This window comes from Ascaphus truei, chromosome 5, assembly GCF_040206685.1.
Source record: "Ascaphus truei isolate aAscTru1 chromosome 5, aAscTru1.hap1, whole genome shotgun sequence".
NCBI lineage: Eukaryota > Metazoa > Chordata > Amphibia > Anura > Ascaphidae > Ascaphus > Ascaphus truei.
In genome coordinates, this window is record NC_134487.1 from 23298462 (window position 1) to 23321107 (window position 22646).

Below are 22646 nucleotides of genomic sequence, written 5' to 3' on the forward strand. Positions count from 1 at the left end.
ATCCCCAAAACAGATCGTATAGCTGCAGATCTTCACTTTAAAGAAACAAAGTAAAATGCAGCCCAGAAATATGTCATTTAAAGGGACATACTGTTACCACCATCTTGGGACAATGATCCTACAAAGGGTTTGTACCAAAAACATTACTTAACAGTTCATGGTTTACAGAAGCCAATAAACCAGCTTTATTTTGAGGACAGGAAATCAAAGTACATTTTCAGCACTATTCATTATTTCTTCTTGGAAAGACTGCAAGACACACTCAATGAACACATAGCAAAACAACTGCTTCTTGTAAAAGACCATGCAGCTTAAAAAGCACAAGCAGATAATGATTGTCAGGACTATGCAAGATCACACAAAGAAAAGAAGCAATGGAAAAAGCCTAGTTAAAAGATACACACACACAGTGGAGGGGGGGGGGTCAACAGAGGTCACTTGCACCATTAAATTGTGACAAGTTGTTTCCAGCAGACTATCAACTTATAAATGTCATGGCAACAATAAAAATGCAGTGTGAATGAAACACTTCCCTAGAATTCTAAGAACAGGTAACAACACCTTGTAAGAGAATGCAGTGATAATGAGAAGCACGCTGTGTGTTACTCTGCTTCTGAGAGACGTGGCAGGAGGTTCAAGTCAAAGCCAAACAGTGTAGACATTACTTGCATTTGCAGGGAAGATGCAAGTCATTTCCCAAGTTAGGAAAAGATTATTTTAATGAATATTATTTCCCCTACCTACAACCAGCATTAAACCAAGGTCTGCGTGCCGGCAAAGCTGCAGTAAATATTTATGCTGATAAACAATTAATGTTGTATCAGCACTTCGAGAAACTTTCAGTTTAATACAGTATTTCAATTGCTTACCGTAACAAACTGTGTTCTGGATAATTACCCAATGAGATGCCACAATAAAAAGAAACTACGTCTGCAGGCTGAAATGAGGGACAAGATGGCTGCTAATAAGAGTCTGTTGGTCAGAGTGGTGTCAGTGACCTGGCGTCATTGGACCAAGTGCATGAGATGGGTTACGGTTGGTCAACTCCAGTCCTTAAGAACCACCAACAGGTCTGGTTTTATGGATATTCCTGCTTCAGCACAGGTGGCTCAATCAGTGGCTCCGTCATTAGCAGGGATATCCTCAAAACCTGACCTGTTGGTGTCCCTTGAGGACTTGGGTTGGCCACTCCTGAGAAAGTTCCTCAAAAAGTAATGTCCTGAAGTATGTTTCGAACCCCAACAAGATCACTAAAGTTGACAAAGTCAGGAGTGTAAAAGACTCCCTCTACAAACCTGCAAAGGTTGCAGAGTACATTCTAATGGCACATTCCGTTCTGGTGGAACTATGATGCAGAGAACACCATAGGATATTGGGTTAATATTTATACATAGCAATTCTAAACATGTCCAAAACAGCTCCAGACTACAAATAGAAAGGAGATTTACCTTTTCACTGTTCTTGTACTTGTCCCAACCTTTCAGCATTTTCAGCCATTTTGTAGTTCTTTCTATTTCAAGGTGTTTTTGCTGAAAATAAAGACAGTATACATTTATGTTGCTTTCAAGTAGCACTATAAAAGGGTATACTTAATGCCCGATGTGTAACTCATGATGAATTTTATCACGCAGTGCTGAACCATAGAGCAAAAGGTGTTGCGACACAAAGCAGATTAACTATTTTATTTACACTGTATGGTGATAAACACTCAACTTAATGCAGAAACAATTCTAATAAATAACTATAACCGAACTTGGGATTCTCTGGAATGGAGCATCCAGGCATTGTGTGCTATCGTAAAACAGCAACAATAGTATATGATTTCATTATATTGTCACCATTGTAAGGATTCTTAAGGTGCTTCCGCCTTTTTCACTGCACTATTGAAACATCTGATCAGTAGAATTACTTGGTCCTACATAAATCTAGTGGCAACAGAAATCTGATAAGGCCCAAAACGTGAATACTCATTTTCTAGATGGTAATTTAAATAACCAAATTTTAGTAAAATTAATAATGTACCAAAAAAAAAACCCCAACATGTCAGGTTTTCAGGATATCCATGCTTCAGCACCAGTGGCTCAATCAGTCCCTGCTTCAGCACAGGTCATTGACTGAGCCACTGATTAAGCCACATGTGCTGAACATGGGATGTTGGGGGAGGGAGGGGGTGTCTTGAGGGCCCTTGGTCTAGCAGCAGCTATCAGAATCTAACACCAGAGTGTCACAACATTTTTAATTTTCACTTGAAAGTCGGTCACACAGTGTTCAACATTTCCATTGCATCTCCCTGTACGAACCCGGGCATTTTGACATCAGCATTTTCATTTATTACATATTTGGGACATGGAAACGATAAAAATAAAATAGGCTTTGCTGCTGGCAACTTTGAATATGGCCTTCTGCATGGTGGATACCCTGATATTTGTAGTTCTCAAGTAATACAATAACAGTATATTGTATTGTGACATCAATGGAGTGGTTTGAGGCACTATTAATAGAATTTTACAAGCAGGAGTCCCTGTCCTGGCAAATGTACTTTAGGTGCCAGAAACTGACAGATCAAGCAACTTGCCCGATGTAACACGGCCACCCTCACGGTGAAATGCTCAAAGAACTAGGTTGGTCATCACTTGAGTCTAGGCGCAAAGTTCATCTTTCCTGTCTTGTCTTCAAATACTTTCTGGGCAAGCTACCCGTCTACCTGAACAAGCTCCTCACCCCTTCCACATGCAGCACCTATCACCTGAGATCAGACTCCAAAAGACTGTTCATGGTCCCAAAGCTCAACAAAGTATCCGGTCGCTCCTCCTCTTACCGTGCGCCCCACACCTGGAACAATCTACCGGAGACTCTCACATCCGCCACCAGTTCTTTCAAAACTAAAGCTGTCTCACATTTTAATCTGGTCTGTTACATACGCCAATAATATATATTATCTTTAACTGTGCATGCAATGTCTTGTATATAATGTACTGTATAACCCTTTTCACTTAATGTAACTATGTATTTGTCATTATAACTCTGTGCCCAGGACATACTTGAAAACGAGAGGTAACTCAATGTATTACTTCCAGATAAAACATTTATAAATAAAATCATTCAAGCCAAGTTCCTCTACTACACTGATTTTATGTATTTCATGGTCAGTTAAGCTGTGATTAAACCCAAAAAGGCTGGCGGTGTCGCGCGGCTCAAAAACAAATTGCAGCAATCCAATGAAAGCCAACATACCTCGCGCGCCGCCTAGAACTGCAGGGCGGCAGACAGGCGAGCAGACATGAGATTTTGTTTTGAGCAGGGGACGGCCACGTGAGCGGTTTCAGCCAATGCGGGCAATCCGCTCACGGCCACTCCTCCACCACGCCTCCACCACGCCTCCCTGTCTCCTCTGCTTGCCTCCTGCCTGCAGATCACATACCGCTCGGCAGCATCGCTAGGATGACGTTACCCGATAACGCGCACGCCCAGCCGGTATGTTCGTAGACTTAGACTGTTAGCTCTTCAGCACAGGGACTCTTATCCCACCCCCCACTCACCCATTGGTTACTTTGATGAATTGTGCATTTTTGCCTATTTCAATTATCCTTCCCCGTGTTATAACTTCTAACACAGGTCTGTAATGAACTGCACACATCATTGGAACTATATTATTTTAATTACAATATTTGCTGTTGCCTAACAAAAGGAGTTATACAGTAACTACAACCTGCAGCATCTTGTCTCTGGCCACGCTCATTAACAATTAACTTGTGCGGAGCAGCAGATTTACAGAGCATGAAATATGAGAAGGTGACAAAGTAGAGGGAACAAAGATTAAGCTCCGATGTATCAGAACATCATTTTGAATTTACTGAAAATGTTCACACACACACAAAAAACACATACCCGTTCTGTTACTACGTCATAATCCGGTAGCTCTTGTTCACTGCAAAAAAGAAAGACACATTAATGAGATTTAAAAAAAAAAAACCCACAGTGGTCACAGGGTTGTCTTGCTGGTAAATGGCTCAGAGAGCGGAATACAAGACTTTTTTCCTCGCATCCTGTTAGAGGCAGTATAACCACAGACATGGGTGGTTCATTGTATACAAAAGAACAGGATCACATTGCTGGATGTTTACTTCTAGTGCTATTCTGCATACATATTGATAATCCTTATTCCATGCGTTGTAGCTAAAGCTTCTGATAAAGGTTTTATATATTTTATATATATATATATTTTTAAACCTCTCGAACTGTAATCCTTCAGCGCTCAAGGTAACTGCAAAGTTTAGCCGTGTACGGTATAAGAATTTTATGCTTCCGAAATATTAGATCTTTGAGCACGTGTCAAAAAAGCTCCAATAATAGGCTTTCACTTTAACCCTTTGAATGCCTCAATATGTATTCTGCATGGCAAAGGGCTGGCACTCAACTCTAGTCCTCAAGACCCTCTAACCCAGGGGTGCACAAACATCTGGTGGTGCTGCCCCCCCTTCCTGCTCTCCCCCAGAGCTCGCACGCCCCCCTCCCCTGTGTGCCGGCGTCAAATGATGCAGCGTGGTCATGTGACGTTACTAGGGTTGCCAGGTGTCCGGTTTTGAACCGGACAGCCTGATATTTTGCTCCTGCGTCCAGTATAAAATGAAAGGTAATACTGGACATGTAAGTGTCTGGTTTTACAGGTGTCCAAACGTAGGGTGGCTGCGGGTTGGTCGGCGGCCGGTCAGAGCAGTTGCCGGCCCTGGCTCTCCCCCAGCTGCAGGCTTCTCCCTCACTGTCCGTCCCACGCTGAGGTGTCTGAAGCCGACGCGCACCGGGTGTCTCTGACGTCAGCGCCGGAAGTCAACTGGGCTCAGCTTCCGGTGCCCGCCGGTGTGAGAGGGAAGCCCGGCGCGTGTCAGCATCAGACACCTCGGCGTGGGACAGACAGTGAGGGACAAGCCTGCAGCTGAGGGAGAGTCGGGGCCAGCGGCAACTGCTCTGACCGGCTGCCGGTCCCCCCGCAGCTACCGAGCCCGACCGGAGACCATCCCCAAGGTAAGTCTGAATTTTATATGTATTGCGGGGTGGAGGTGTATTTTTTATATGTATTGGGCGGTGAGGGTGTATCTTTTATATGTATTGGAGAGTGGGTGCATTTTTTATATCCATTGGGGAGGGTGGGGTATTTTGTATATGTATTGGGGGGTGGGGGTATTTTTTATATGTTGGGGGGGGGTGTATTTTTTTTATATGTATTGGGGGGGGTAAGGGGGTATTTTTTATATGTATTTGGGTGGGAGGGGGCAGAGGTCGCATCTTTTACCATTGTGTCCAGTATTTTTGGACAAGCCACCTGGCAACCCTAGACGTCACATAACCCCGCTGCGTCATTTGGCGCTGCTTTGCCATGACAGCCTCAGCGCAGGTGTCTCAAGCTTCTATGTGCCCCAGCCATATATAGAAATTACAGGATTATATGATTGTATGATGATTCACACATTCCTATTCTGATAATTAGAACAAAAATACAACAGGTAAGTTTTACCCATAAATCGATAAAAAGTACATAGTACAGTACAATTTAAAACATTTTGTGCACAGACCAAAATTACACTTGGTGTTTCTGGTTAAGTAGCACTACACGTCCAGCAGTTGGGGTCGGCGTCTCACTCCTCTCCTTATCTCGCGGCTGCCACTCCACTCGCCACCTCACCTGATGACGTCACTGCTAGAGTATCAGCGTATACGGATGGTGAAAGCTCCACCCTACTAGTTTCGTGACATGCTTTGTCACTTCCTCAGGGGTTATCACATGTCAAAGACAAAGCCTGTCACGTAACTAGTAGGGTGGAGCTTTCACCACCCGTGCGCCGAGACCGGAGCTGACGGTCTTGCACTGACGTCATCAGGGGAGGTGTCGAGTGGAGTCACGGCCGCGAGATCAGGAGAGGAGCGAGACGCTGACTCCAGCTGCTGGACGCCGCTCTGAGGAGTCAAGCTGCGGATGGCATTTTTGTGTAGTGCAACTTAACCAAAAACACAGTGTAATTTTGGTTTGTGCACAAAATAAATGTTTTAAATTGTACTGTACTATGTACTTTTTTATCTACTTATGGGTAAAACTTACCTGTTGGGAGATCGTGGGAGATCAGAGGACCCAGCCGTTTGGCAAACAGTCAGTGGAGGCATTTAAAGACACCCACTTTTTGCTTTTGACCTACCAGATTGTTGTAAGTAGGCATTTGTATTGTGCAGTGTGTGTCAGTGTGGAGGAATACTGCGCAATGGTCTGTCTTTATTTTCTCCACAGAATAACCATCATTTGGATCAAGTATCTGGACATCCTCTTGATTAACAGGACTGTTTTTCATAATTGTTGCTGTTTTCATTGCGCCAGGGACTTGAATATTTTTGTTCTATGTCTATATTGACAGGTTTTGGAAAGACCTGTCCTTCTTGTCCCTTAGGCTGCCAGTTTCCAACCGAGGATTGTAGTACACAATCCTCCTAATTGGGAACTTTTTCAGTACACCTCATTTAGGAGAAAGTCACTCATCCAGGTGACACTGTGTTTTTTGAGTCCCCCTTTTATTTTGCTATCACACCATCACTGTTATCAGTTTGGAATCACTAAATAGGTCACACGTAGATTTATCATCACAGATAATGGTACATTAGGTACTTACACCTCAAAAGTTTAATTTATAGGTGAAGCGCTTTTCGGATGTTTTATTAGTTTAGTTGTATCAGGTTATTCTGATAACTAGACTGAATTACTTGGTAGTATCACACGGAGAAGGTACATATACAGGGAAGACCATAAGCCTCTCTCTGTATAATCTAATACTAAAAGTAATTTTGTACTCAAATCGCGACACCAGTTTATCAAAGTATTATCAAGGTATTTTGTGCCTATTTTGCCTGCATCTTACAGCTATTGGAAGATGTTAATGTGCCTACTGTAAATAATACATTCTCTTCTTTATTATCCTCTTATGCAATCAAAAATGCCACCATGTTCTAGATTTGCATAAACTATTATTACTTTTCTGAGAGCACTATTGACGTACCAGGTACTGTAGGTGTGGCCAATTGCCCTTGTGACCTTATGAGATACACCATGCACTCAGACTCCCCTGTGTAGCTGGCGAAGGCTTTAAATCAACCTCTTAAGCAGCTCATCAGCAATTCCTAGAAGTGCTGATGAACTGAAATAACTCAGATCAATACAAGTGATCTGTGTTATTTACATTTAAAAAGTAAAAAAAAGATATAAATTTAAAAAGCTAACGGGTCTCTACACCCCTCCACCCCCCCGTGACTTGGGGGAGATATTTGACCTCATGCCGAACCCCCTCCTCCCCCCATCTCTTTGATTCATGTTCTTAGGGTCCGGTCAAGGGGCGAATTGTTGCTGGTAGTGTAGCACCAGCATTCAAGCAGCCTCTGTGCTGTCTTCCATGCCTGCGGACGGAATCACCCAGAGACAGCAGGGGACAGGCAGGGAAGTAGCCACCTGTGTGGTGACTTGCAGGTGGCTGTACTTATCAATGCTGCAACACTAGAAGCCCGTGAGCCAAAGTGAAGGTAATGGAATGTTGAGATCTAGTGAGGGTGGAGATAGGCGGGGTTATTGTGGTAGAGTGTTTCTCCTCTCCATGGCAACCAATGACAGAGGTGAATCAGAGTTGGATGAGCTGGGGTGGAGGGAGGTCTTTATAGGCCAAAAATGCCTGTACACCTATACATAGTGTATGCGGGGGAACCAGGTACAATAAAATATATAGTATTCTTTTTAATGAAAGGAAGAAGTTTGTTAGGGAAATCTGGAACAAAATGAATAAAAATCAGTATTTCTGTTTTTCCATATTTATTAGGGTTACTAAAAGGCTTGATGAACATATTTACTGCAGACCCATCTGTGATGGAAAGAGACCCAGGGACTAGTATATTAAAGGTTAAGCACAGTCCCTGGCCCCTGCCCGTCTCTTATCCAGCCAAAAGACCTCCTGAGAGATGTACTGTGTTAGAGTATAAAAATGTACTTGCTGGGTTCCCCAGACATGCAGGGCTTATATTCCCCTCTTCAGCCTGTGTGTGCAGGAAACCGGGGTTCCACCCAGCAAGAAGGGGCTGTGTGGTGTGGGAAGCAGAGGTGAGATGGTCAACCCTCGTGACCGGGAGACGCTGATCCAGATAACGGAGCTTTAGTCTACCTCCAGACACTAAGGCGCCATCTTGGCAGGAGATATCTGGGCTGGCCAGGGGAACAGTTGCTGGGCAAATCTCAGTAGGCGCTGTTCCAATAGGCTAGTTTGAAATCCCCGCTACCCTCTGAGCAGGCCCATTGTGGGTTGTTCTTGCCGCACCAACATACCCCTGGCCCAGGATTGGCCAACCCAGGTGAACCCTTGCGCTGTGATTGGTCCAGGTACAGCATCCATGCTGTGATTGGTTGCTGCCCCATTTCTCCATGCTTCTTAATCGAAACAGAGAAACTATGTAAAGGGGGCCCGATATGAGCTCCAGAGTGCATTGTCCTCATTAATCCCCTGTTCGGCGAGTGTAAGCTCTGTTGGTGAATTTGTGCTGTGGCTGCTGGCTCCAGTCAGCATAAAAAGACTGACTCCTATGTCCTTCTTGGTACCTTGATCCCAGCGAACAAGATCTGGACTTCTGTGACACTAGCCACAAAAGTATATATATTTAAAGTAATAGTAATTCCACGTTACTGACAACCCGGCATGATATTGAATAACAGTAACACACGAACCTGGTTATATTTCTCAGTTTCACACACGAACCTGGTTATATTTCTCAGTTTCACACAAGAACTTGGTTATATTTCTCACTTTCACACAAATTAAAAAAAAAAAAAAAAAAAAAGTCTGTTCCCCCATGATACCTGCTCTGCTAATGAAACCGCTCACTTTATTCTGCACTTTTTCCTGTGCCTCCACAGGTTATACCTATTGTATATGCACAAAAACACAGGCAATTATAACAGGACAAGTTAGCAAATACCGTGGCAGAAATAGTCTTGTTACAGAAACTGCACCAGACTCGCTAGAGCTGTATTTATTCCTCTTTAGTGTTTATCAATTTGACTTTTTTTCTGAAGTAATAGGGGGCATAAAATAAACATTGACAGTCGGCCTCTGCCGAGAAATAACTCATTTCATTTGCATTCAAGTAGCCAATAAAACAGGAGCCTGTATTTAATGTGGAGTGAAAACATTTTATGAGAGCTCTGGGCAACATTAGAAAACCTCGCCCGCAAGCCGGGGCTGCAAATATGTTTGTGAAGCAAACTTGGCCATATTCAACACACTAAAGAACTGTTTATAACCACTGATCAGTAATATTTGAAGCACTAAGCCGTTTACAAAGTACTTGCGTGTCACTGTTCATTTTATAATTTAGAATGAGTTCAGCAGCTTTGTTTTAATGTTTTGTTTTAATAGCTTTTCTAATATACTGTAGAGGTATGGAAAGTACCACAATTGTATTGCAGGTGTGTCAGATGCGCGTGAAGCTATATACTTTTATTAAAGATTTTTCCATCCTGAATTTCTGTATTTAAAAAAACAAAGAAACTAATGATCTGCTGTAGCTCTGCATCCGATGGAGAGATATACAAAGACCATTATTCTATATGCTGTGCAGCTGCTTGCCAAATCAACAGGGCTCAAACCTCCGGGAAAGTGCAGCGGCGACGCCAGTTATGGAAGAAGGGCGAAAGAAGCAGGCAAGAGAACAGAGAAAGTTAGAGAAGGGGTAATGGAAGGTAAGGTAGACAGCAGAAAAGGAGTAAAGGGAACACAACCGAAGTAACAACACAAATGCAGGAGGAACACAAAGAAAAGTAATGAAATGTGCCCTGGTACTGAGTGAATGTGTGAGCATCACAGGCAAACCCGCAGCAGCTCCAGGCAGACAGATGAATCTCCTGTTCAGAGACGTTAATGTAAATGGGATGTTGGCAATAATGAATACGGCCTATAATTAGTGCACCATTAATATTAATAAATGGTCTTAAACTTGTGTGTGACAATCTCATCTGTTAAGTGAATATATTGCAACCGTCGCTGGTTTCAGTTTCCAACGTGAGCTTGCTGTGGCTGGCATTACAATGCGCGTGTACACAATCTTTGTAACGCTGGAGTCCATTCTAGGGCTAAAGTGACGTTAGAGCAGCGACATGTTTTAAATCATAACACTAGAGGATGGATAACGGTCAAGTATTTATAAAAACTTTAAAAGAATTCCTGAAATGAAAAGGTTATTCTGAACATATCCTCTGCCTTTCCTCTCCCCTTTTCTTGTTTGAATTCTGGATGGAAGCGTAGGTGAATAAATCTGATGTCAAATCTTGACAAACAACCCCCACCAAAGTCCTTAGGTGTGAAAAAGGGTGTTAATTTCATATTGAACAAAATAGAGACTGAGATTTAATCCCCAATAACTGGCTGTTAGGGCTTTAGACACCTCAAGCAATTTGGTAGGCTAATCCGCTGTCACTACCATGGCCACTCTCCAAATGTTGCCGTACTAACCGTGAGAGGGTGAGCTGCCCGGGAGAGATCGAGTCCGAGGAAGATTATTGGAGCCCACAACGGTTGAGCTCCGTCATCAAAATGGATTGGATGGGCAGACAATTGAGGAAAGCAGCCAAATCAACAGTAAAATACAGGTCTGTCATTGTTCGATGGCTGGCCAATATTTTGATGGCCTGAAGGCACCGTAACTGGAGAGGGGGTGGCGAGAAGAACGCTTCAACTTTAAAAATAATCATTTTGGCCCCGAGATGTTGGAGACTTTTTACTCACTTTTCCAGGTGCTTTAAGGCCCTCCCCCGAGCCCAACAGTTTTTGGTTTTAATATGATCAGAACGGGATGGTCACCCTGTTCTTATAGCTATTGGGATCCCATGGCTGCTGGAACATTTTCTTGTTACAAAGACAATGAAGTGGAAGATTTCTACAATTAAATCAACCAACTTAAAGGCAATTGTCACCTTGAGATCGTTATGGGAGATTTCAATGCAAAGATTGGTGCTCATCAGAAAGACAAAGCATCAGTTGGTAAATATGGTTACGGTAACAGAAATGAACACGGGGGCATATTGGTAGAAATTGCAGCATGTGAAAACTTCTACATCATGAATTCTTCAAAAAGAATACAAAAAGAAAAATTGGCATTGATTGGACACAATGGAATCAAGAATGAAATAGACTATATTCTCTTTCCAACTCCCCGCTGAGAGAAAAGCTTGCATTGTTTAGTTGTTGGTCCACAGCCAGATAGTTATTTTATTTATTGGATTTTCTTTACATTTAGGTTATTTTTCTCTTCGGTTTGTCAGACAGGAATTTCCTCAGCTTAACTGCCCATATCCTGCACCCATTGGTGAAAACCATAAACAATCTTCATCTAAACCGAGAAGTCTGCGAAGAAGATGATCTGCATAGTATAAACTGGGATGGCAAAAGCTATACCTCCGTTCCCTACACACAGCATGCAACCATGTAGTAATGCCGACATCTGCCAAATATTTTTTCATGCTACCAGAATCAGGGAATCAAAAAAATCCCATGCACCGAAGAGCCATTGCATGAGGTACCATGCGCACCATACTGACATTTCCCTTACACACTGGCATGTATGGAGGACATACTGTATCCAACAACTCTCCCTCTACAGGAGAAAAGATCTGCACTCTAATTGCAAAAGTAGAAAAATATTTATTTAGACAAAATCGACATTTCGATCCATAACTTGGATTTTTGGGGGCTAAATATTTCCCTACTTTTGTAATAAGACCTCTGGAGTGCGGCTTTTTTCTCCTCCAGAGGGTGCGCTGTTGGGTGTACTGGTTGTGCCTCGGCGTGGGGCGGGCTCCCGAGGCAATTTAAATTCCCAAAGCCAAGGAAGTGCATCTTTTTCTTCACTTCATGTATGGAGGGCAGCCATTTCTCCCGCTATAAAATGAAAACGGGACAATGCAAAACTACAGCTATATTGCAGCGCTTATAGCAGGAAACGGTTAATGGAAGAGAACCAATGGGGTTTGCTTTGAGAGCTGCACTAAATTCCCTCTCTGTATGTAAAGATCTTTTGCTTTAACAAAACAGGAACTTAAAACATAAAAACCTCTGACAGCACACTTTATAAAAATTATTCCAGCTATTTTAAGGAGATGGCTTCTAATTTACATAGTCCCTGCACAGTGGCATAAATCTCAAAGCTTAAATATTTTATCTTGAATTCAAAGCAGTAAAGGAAGACTATTGTAATGTCAGCAAGATGTGGGCTATAAATACTAATACACTGCAGGCTTTGCATTGATATGCATCCAGACATACACTGCTATTTTATTTGATGGTGAGAAATCTTTGCACCCTTCCGAAACACTGCTCTACGCCTTTTTTCTTTTCTTTCTGTGAACAATAAATGAACGCTTAGAATTGAAACATTTGACAAATGCTCCCAATATATACATAGTTTACTTTAAAATGTGCCTCTTTAGTGATGAATGGAAATTATTCCTTTCCACTCAGAGATTTATAGGTAAATTACATTGAGTAACAACTCCTGTTTCAGTGGGAAAAGCTTCTGATCTAAACCCCGCAACAAACACCCAGCAGTACAGTATTTTATAGGGGTGGAAGCTTAAAGAAGCAGTACCACCTTGACCTCCACCACTTTTTTAAATAGGTGGTAAAAGGGAGGGGGAGGGGGGTCTTCAGAACCAAACCGTGTTTATTTCACCTCTGTGGACCCCTTGGTTCCAGAGATACCAGAGAAGGTCCTTCTGGTACTTCATGGAGGATTAAAAACCCTGTGCCACATGGGCACATAGGAAGCCACGACAGATGACATCGCAGCTTCCTATTGGCCCTCGTGATTCAGGAGGATTAAACCTTAATTTTGTTTCCCCTGGAGGGAACTGTACCCTGGGGCCCTTTCCCCCAGTATCTCGGGAAGCAGGGGACCCCAAAGCTGAAAATAAAGTGCTTCCGATCTGGAGGCCCCCTACTTCCTAAGTAAAGGAAGTCTAGGAAGAATTGGTCCTTTAAAGGCGGTTGGACTGCAAAGACATTCCTGTATTTCTTTATGCTGTGGAATGTTCAAACTATGATCTGGGAGGAAGGCCACAAACTGTAACAGGCATTGTATAGATAACACTGTCAATATTAGCATAGTAACTTGACACTATCTTGGGGTATACAACAAACCCCAGTTGTATACTGGAATGCACTTTTACAATCCATTTTGATTGTAAGCGCTTGATGGCAGAAATGCCCCCAAAGCGTACTTTTATGTATTATGCACTTATTTGTATATGACCTCTGTAAAGAAGTGCGTACAAGAAATAGAACATAACCAATGACTGAAATACATCATTAAGAAAGAGACATTTATTATGGATGTTTTACATGGCAAGCAATGAAAACAGATGGATATTTCAAGGTCATAACAAAGTATATACTTTTACATGTACAGAGAGAATAGAGCGTGCTTGCACCAATCCTTCTGTAACAAGGAGACTTCAAACCAGATCTTAAACCAGACAATACTAATTCTGAGCCAGCACAAGATATTGCCGGTCACAGTAAATTGGAGCTCATACTGTATATACCGTATTTCCTCCATTCTAAGATGCCATCGATATTAATACGCATCATTGATTTAATAACAATTTTCGAGGGGGGTAAGAAACACTACATTAGATGTACAAAAAAATGTTTTTACTTTCAATGCTGCATCATAGTGATGTCTTTTTGATTACATTTTATGTGACAATTAGGGATACCTTCTATGCCAGGCCTGCACAACATACGACCGCCTGGCCTCTCTGTGCGGCCCGCGAGGACTCCGGCCGGGCGCCAGTTAATCGATTAAATAAAAAATAAATAAATAAAGTTGAAAAAAATGGCAGCGATTCCCCGCGGTCCCGGCGCGCATGCGCAGGGCCAACTCCCCTCCTGTTCCCCCCGCTCGCAACGTGGGACGGAGGGGGAAGTACCAGCCAGCTCCTCCTGCGTGCCCGCTCCCCCCCCCCCCTGCTCCCAATGTGCAGGTGCAGGGGGGGGGGGTGATTGGAGGTGCATGGGGGGTCATTCGAGGTGCAAGGGGGGTGATTTGAGGTGCAAGGGGGGTGATTTGAGGTACAAGGGGGGGTTGATTTGAGGTGCAAGGGGGGTGATTTGAGGTGCAAGGGGGGGTGATTTGTGGTGCAAGGGGGGAGAGTGATGTGAGGTGCAGGGGAGAGAGCGATGTGAGGTGCAAGGGGCGAGAGGGATGTGAGGTGCAGGGGGGGTGTGATGTGTGTGCTGTGCAGGGGGGTATTGTGTGTTTGATGTGGAGGGGGAGTAGTATGTGTGTGGGTAAGGGGGATAGATAGATGGGGAGTATCGCAAAGGTTGATATTGAGGGGTTCTGGGGGAGATATGAGGATGATGATGATGATGATGATGATGATGATGATGATGATGATGATGATGAGGTGCTGGAGGAGAGATGATGATGGAGATGATGATTTTACCCGTGCGGCAAAAAAAAAAATTTCTTGGAGCAGTTCGGCCCTTCTCACTTTACGAGTTGTGCAGGCCTGTTCTATGCACATGTGCTGGCAATGACAACTTAAATTAAGGCACCTTCAGCCTGGTCATAGGGCAACAGCAACCTCCTGCTCAGCAGTACGGACGGTGTGCTAGGGTTGGCAGTATCGCGTTCTAGGAGCGTCATTCTGCAACGTAGGTGATCACGTGATCCTCAGTTGACTCGCATTAGCGGCCACATTGGTACAGAAACCATACCCAGTTTTCAATGACCGATTGTAAGATGCACCCAGATTTCAGAAATGGTCAAATGTGAAAAAAAGTGCGTTTTAGAATCGCAGAAATACGGTAGCTAAAGAGAGGATGAAGCTGCTGAAGATACTCTAAAGTGGTCCCAACAAACTTAGCAGTGGTGGAAATTCTCTCGGGGCCTTAAATGTTTTCCAGCAACATTTCTCAAATAATGAAACAAATCTGCTGGGTTTTACAATTATGCAAATGACCCAGGTGAAAAAAGGGCAAAAAACAGTCCAAAAAAATAATAATATAAAAGTTGACCTACTGTACATAATTATTTCCATTCATCTCTAGAAATGTACACTTACAGCAGTTAGCCCCTGGAACAATAGGACAAATAATTCTCTGTTTTCAGAAAGTTCCCAATTTGCCATTCCATGTAAAAGACGGACCACTCAGATTATTTTTGGATTAGGTCTCCTCTCTAGTACTTTGGTAATGAGTCAATTTACGTTGGACTGCAAACTGCTCCTACAGGTACTGGAGCTAGTGTCACATTGAGGTCTTTATGGAGTGTTAGAGATGTTATTTTGTGATGTAGGTTATGTTTAGGTTATGTTACGCTGAAAGAGTAATTTAATGGCTCAATCTCCCTGTGCCTCAGGCCAAAAAATGGAATTGTAAGCTGTACGGGGTAGGGACTCATTAGGTCTGCAAAATTCTATGTACAGTACTGCGTACATGGTCAGAGCTATAAGAGAATGCAAATTACTGCATGGAGTTAAAAAGTTTGCCAAACAGGCACTCATTTATACTGTAGCAACTATCAGAAGAGATCATCTGTCTATTGAGGTCTCAACCATCTCATACCACTTTCCAAAATGCTAAAATCAACAGCGGTTATCCCCACAGTTCCTGGACATTCCTTCTTTCTATCGTATGAAAAGATTGCTTATTTAGACATTTTTTAAAAACAGTTTTAGCCTCACAGTATAGAAGAACCATATGAAGGATTTCACTAAAGAGGCACATTATGCTGTAGGACAGGAGTGGTCAACTTCAGTTCTCAAGGACCACCAACAGGCCAGGTTTTAAGTCTATCCCTGCTTCAGCACAGGTGGCTCAATCAGTGACTCGGTCTTCACACTTATAATCAAAATTCCTATAACAAAAATAATAGGAGTAAAAATAAGAAATATAACTATGAACCCCCCAGGAAATCTCCATTTGCTAAAACTGTCTTTGACACATTTGTGAAATCTAAAGAGAAAACCACAGGTTTAATTGATAAATCTGTTAATTATGATTTCATGTCAAAGAACAGATGTTCAGCTTTAAATGACAGTAACAGATAGTCCAGCTGGTCATTTAGACCATGGGTGTGCAATATTTCCCTGCTCGCTCCCTCCCCCCTAACTGCTTCCCTCCCTGCTCGCTCCCCCCCCTTACCTTGTCTCCAGCTTTTGGCGTCAAATGACGCCGCGGGGTCATGTTGCCATGGTGACGCGTCGCTGAAGACAAGGTAAGAAGTGTCAGAGGCCTCACATGACAACCTTCCCCCCCCCCCCCCCACCATTCATTTAAATGCCTTTGGGGAAAGAGCACGGGGCCCCTGCAACTGCCGCCCCCCCATGAAGAATTTTGCGCCCCCCTGATTTAGACCAACAAGATATTCATAAATTAGGAGCTATATCCAAGTCACATCTTTTTTAGACAAAACTCAAAAGGAAGATCAGATAGGGAGAAGTAATCGTCTATGGTAGCGGTGAACAAAATTTTAAGTCTGCGCCCCCCTACATCTTAGGCTGCGTCCATAGAGGATGGAGCCACACTGAACCGCGTGGACGCTGAGGCTCGCCTGTTCAAGCATGAGCGATTTCATGCACATGCAGGCGAACTAGCGTGTGTGATCGGGAGCCGGGAGGAGGCGGGGCAGTGACGTCGCTGGGCCAATAGCCCGCGACGCACCGACATACGACGTCACGGCCCCGACATCATGGCGCCTTGACGTTGACGCTGCTGTGCTGTGATTGGATGTTTTCAGCCGACTGCGCTCTGAAAAACAGCTTGGCTGCCGGCTGAAAAATTCAACGCTTCAGCAAGCCTGTGGATGCTCGCGTGAGCCCCCTCTCAAGACATCCTCATTGAGAATGACGGGGCTCAGCGCAGAGCGTCCGCATGGCTCAGCGCTGCCTGTCCTTCCATGGACGCAGCCTTACCTTGCCTCCGGCGTTCCGACGTCACATTGCCATGGCGATGCATCTCCAGAAGCCGCTAGAGACACGGTAAGGAACTTACAGAGGCCTTGCGCATGCTCCCCGGCAATTCATTTAAATGCTTTGGGGAAGAGCGCGGGGCCTCTAAGTGCTGCGCCCCCCCCCCAGAAAATCTCACGACCCCCCTGGTTTGTGCACATCCCTGCTCTATGGGACCGTCCGAATCTATATACCCCACAAATAAAGGGCAGATGGAAGTGAAGCATTTCCCAAGATTAGGAATACGAGCAGGAAGGTCAGTTCAGAGGAAAAAGGCCAAATTGAGAAGTGAGACAACTAGTAATATAGCTACAAATGGGAATTTTTAATCGCTCAATTATATTAACTACTGATGATCAAATCCTGCTATTAAATAAAAGGTTGTCCTCTCCAAATCCTAGTCCAAATGCCTTTGACCTATTTGTTGATCTAAACAACTATATTAGAAAAATGACACTCACCAGTCATTTTCTTCTCTTTAACAACAAACCAGATCGCCATGATTCACTTAGTTCTGTTGATCTTGACAATCTTGTAGATTTAGTATCTTTGCTAAGGGAATCTGATCCAATTGTGTCACAGACACGCTGTTTAACAGATTCTGCCCCTACAGAGCCTTTGGATGCTGCCTCTAACCTTACTGACTTGGTAGTACACTCACCCTTTTGACCGAAGTCTATATTTTTCCCTTATCAGTCCAAAAGGAACAATATAGACACTTTTTACACATTGGTCCAAGCAGATTTCAAGGTCATGTGTAAACAGTCTAAGTCTAAAGATAACCTTACCATTGGTGAGCTTAAAGCTCTCAAAGATATACAATTAGATAATCGAGCAGTTATCAAGCAGGTTGATAAGGGAGGAGACATCATAGTCCAAAATAGGTGTGATTATATTAGCGAGGCTATGAGCCTTTTACGTGACATTCATTCATATAAAAAGCTTGATACACAGATAAGTTTCTGAGAATATTGAACATACATCTCTCAGCAGCGAAGGATAATTGTGTTCTCGGAGCTTGAATTCAGATACTTATCCGCACCACACCCAAAGCTTCCCATTTTTTATCACCTACCTAACGTGAATAAAAGTCTCCTTAATCCACCTGGGAGACCGATATTTCTGTGATCGGGTCGATGACGTCCAGCTTGTCCCAGTATGTCGACCACTTTTTACAGCCTGTTGTGATCCGTCTTAAGTCACATATTCGGGACACGCTTCACGTCATCGACTTGATCTCTGGGATTAAGTGGAAACCTTCATATAAACGGGTGACGTGTGATGTACAGGCCGTGTACACCAGTATAGACCATTTCTAAGGGCATTGAGGCAATTCAATATTTCTTGGATAAAGACAGTAATTTACCCTCCATTCAAAAACAATTTATATTGGATAGTATAAGTTTCATTCTTAAACACAATCAATTTTCATGTAATTATTGATTTTATTTACAGATCTGTGGAACGGCCATGGGGACCAGGTTCACCTCCAGCTATGCCAACTTATTTATGGTATGTGGGGAGGACAGTCATATCTGGTCCAACAATCCCAGGGAGGCGGGCCTTCTCTACTATGGCTGTTTCATACTTATTTGGGATGGGGATGATAGCCTTTTAAATCTTTTTTCAGTTTTTAATTCCAACACAATTGGTTTAATTTTTATTTTTACCATCGATCCAAGATCTATTGTATTTTTGGATCTCCTCTTATTTATAAAGGAGAGCTCTAAAATCTAAACCAGTTTCATGTAACATCTATTAAGAAGCAAAGAGCAACCACCATATAAAGTGGTTGCAAAATATTCCATATGGACAGTTTAGCCTTATAAAAAGAAACTGTTCTTTGGACAGTGATTTTGATAAACAGTCACTTCGGTTGAAGGATCAATTCCTTGCAAAGATATACAATAAAACTCCGATTGAGCAGTCAGTCTATAGCTAAATCCCTAGATAGAACTACTCTTTTGAAAAATTATAGAGATGGAAATTCTAAAAAAGATAAGTTTAGACATTCTAATACTGTGATTTCTTGTCTGCTTTTGTTACCAGGTTTAACCAATCTAAACATAAGATCAAGGGCATTTCTTGACAACCACTGGAAATGTTTGCCTTGTAAGCTTAAGCTAGCTGTATTTCACAGCCTTGAGCACAGCCTGGGTTAAGATGCATATCCAGTAAACCCACCCACAGACAGACTGTTTCGACCTTAATGGGTCTCCTCAGTGTGGGGTTGGTTATACTGGCTTTGCAAAATGAAGCAGGGATAGGTTTCACCACACTTAGTAAAGTTAGGGTGGGTAAAAAAAAAGTGACAAACCTGTCAGACAAAAAACACATGTACTGAAAACAAAGCAATGTGCTGTGTTACAGTGAAGAAAAGGCGCTAACTCTACTAGTGATCACTAACAGTGAATAGTGAATAAATCAAAATCTAATGATACAAAAAACATACTCTAGTGCACACGTGATAAATGACGTGAATAAATGAATCAAAACCCCCCTGCTCAAACCCAGCTGGTAGGGACTGGTTCCACTGGTCCCTCAATTTGTGCAGATTCGTTAGAAATCCAGGGGGAGCATGGAAGGGAAATAAAACAAAATATATTCTAAGTGTAGACCGTATGGAACTATATGGGTAAATACAGTGAAGTGTCTTCGCTCGTATGCGTAGCCTACTCACAATATGTAGATAAAATGCGGGCAATGTATCACAGTGGTCTTTGCAGGAAGGACCTCTTGATTCTTCCTGCAAAGACCACTGTGATACATTGCCCGCATTTTATCTACATCTTGTGAGTAGGCTACACATACGAGCCAAGACACTTCACTGTATTTACCCATATAGTACCATACGGTCTACACTTAGAATATATTTTGTTTTATTTGCCTTCCATGCTCCCCCTGGATTTCTAACGAATCTGAAAACAAAGCAAGACATGAATAAGTGTTGATTCCAATTTACAAAGTTGTAACAACGATCTATCTGAAAATCTTTTTTTCTCAAAGTGACAGTTTGCTACAAGGATTGGATATTTCTCTCTGGTGATGGAACTGTAATTATTTAATTGGTCATACACACATTCTTGAAGCTTTGCAAAATACACATATAGTTCATCTTTATTTTCAACTCTGGGCGCACCAAATGTTTTTTCCAGACCGACATAATTTAATTTTAAATCCCAGGCACTAAAGTAAATGGAGTCTTGACTGAAAAATCAGTGTGCAAAACTGTTTTAAATGTAGCAAATTCAGTTTTACTTTAATACGTTTTATTAATATAGGCAATCAATATTTCACCATGCAGACATGTAGAAATAACGCTGAGCAGGGATTAGAATTATTTATTATATCTTAGAGAAAAATGTAAAATTAAAATCACTTACTGCAAGAAGCCAAATCTATCAGTGACCTTGTAAAGTAGGTAATCAGCATCCTCCCACGGCTCAATCTTTGCACCTTCCCGACCCTGAATTTAGGGGGTCAAAAAAAACAGTAAGCAGGTGAAGTTCAGGAGTAAAATACCTAAAGACTAAATCGGTTCATTCAAATGGACTTCTCTTCTTAAGACACACGTTGTTGTGGTTATGATTATATACTGCACTGTTTGCAGCAAAAGTCTTATATACAGAATGAAGGCTTCAACATACGCACCAAGGGTGGCCAACTCCAGTCCTCAAAGGCCACCAACAGGTCAGGATATCCCTGCTTCAGCACAGGTGGCTCAATCAGTGGCTCAGTTGTTGAATGAGCCACAAATAGAACCACCTGTGCTTAAGCAGGGATATCCTGGCCTGTTGGTGGCCCTTGAGGACTGGAGTTGCCCCCCCTGATATACCCTCTACAATGGAGGAGGGTAAATAGATGCACATTAGTAACTTTCCATATGCAGTACGTGAAAGACGTTTCTATACGAGAAAAATAGCACGGCAGGAAGAGGAGTGAAACAATGTACATGGATGGAAAATATTCTGAAATACTTCTTTAAAGAAAGTGGGTGTGTGAAATAAGCCGCTGGTTCAGTTTTTAGCGTATTAAAAATGCTTGGGACGTGCACGAGAAACTAATAAAGGGTTGGGAATTCGGGAATGGAAACCGAACATTATTCAAGACTGAAGGCTGGATAAAATGATGAGGTTGAGAAGGAAGCTACAGTAATGGTTATGAAATGCACCCAGTCTCTACATTTGTTTTTTTTTTTAAGTTGTGTTATTCATGTGTTTCTTATTCTTGGAATTCAAAGACAAACAAGACACATAAGAAAACTGGCTGCATTTATATAACCTGCGGCCTGTGAACACTGAGGACATTCACTAAAAGTTGATGAATGAAAACCGTGGCGTTATCGGTATTTAACACCAATTTTGTTTTTAGTCCTTTAAATGAGTCATATCGCCAGCATTAACCCTTTGGGAAGTGGCACCGGAGAGTCACGGACCCTCTAGTACGTCACGGTCATGTGATCCGCCTCCTGCCCTCCCCCCCCCCCCCAAACGACCAAAAAGCTTATCATGTAGCTGCTACATCAAGGAGCCACTTGCGGACCAGACATGACGTGGCAGCTACATTACGGGGAACACCAAGGGTTTATGAAGCGATATGGGGGCTTTTTACCACAGTGATAGGTCAGCGTCAAGTTTAAACGGCAGTGTGTGCAAATTAGGAATTAATGGCCAATGACTTATTCCCATAATATAAACACTAAGCCTATACACTAAACTCCAATCCCCGGTGATTATCGGGATACCGCCAAGCTGTTAAACAATTTTTATCCCCTAACCAAGGATGGTGTTAGGCCTACGTATAAAGAATGGTTGTTTTATACATAGGGAAGGCAAGACAAACCAATGTAAAATATTAGCAATGTAGAACTTACTAACCCCTTAGAAGCCCATGTGGTGAACCGATGACTAGCTGGCCACTTGGTGAATATTTGCACATGTAGATGTTCTGTTTTGTGCGTTTTATTTGCAGGGTGCTTATGTTCTATGTTAACTTTACAAGTGCCTGAAGGTATTCCTTTGCAATGCATTGGTATCATCAGGCATCAAAGGGGTTAAAGAATGGTCTGCCATAGGGTTTTTGTCGGAAATCCTATGACCTAACCCCAAGTAGAAAAATGTGATCAGACCACACCACACACTTGCATTGCTAGAGCCGATTAACACAGATTTCTGTTAGTTAATGCTCATTTGAACACACAAATTATTTAACACTGCCATACTGCAATTTTCAGGTCTGCAAATGAGAATGAATATTGCAACCCATTTATGAATGAATATTTGTGACTATGGCCGTAATTCTAGAATTACCGCCTCAATCCCTTTTTTTTTTTACGCCACATGTCAAGCGTAGCTATATCAACCTTTATTGCATCTTGTCCCGAGTACTAAATCCTGCCTTGGGAAACATTACACTATGGATTACTCTAGCAACCACCAACAGTGAACATACCAAATAGCTGAAACTGGGAACATATAAGAACCCATTTCATACCACCCTGCTGCATGATAATGGCTTCAGCTGCACAGAAATAATGTATTGTCATGTTCTCACGAGTAAATAACAAACAAAAAAATAATAGTGGTACTCCTACAGGAAAACAGAAATGTGCAAAATGAAATGT

General features: G+C 42.6%; 1 protein-coding gene across 3 annotated transcripts in view; it reads right to left on the reverse strand.

Annotated features, from left to right (window-relative positions):
* The window catches only part of USP6NL (USP6 N-terminal like), a 159671-nt gene that overhangs the window by 42051 nt on the left and 94974 nt on the right, over positions 1 to 22646 (reverse strand). For all 3 annotated transcript variants that reach the window (XM_075599470.1, XM_075599471.1, XM_075599472.1), the window contains 3 exons: positions 20407 to 20489; positions 3889 to 3928; positions 1449 to 1529 (listed from right to left, as the gene is read on the reverse strand). In XM_075599470.1, the coding sequence (XP_075455585.1) occupies positions 1449 to 1529; positions 3889 to 3928; positions 20407 to 20489 (204 nt within the window). The remainder of the gene's footprint in view (positions 1 to 1448; positions 1530 to 3888; positions 3929 to 20406; positions 20490 to 22646) is intronic.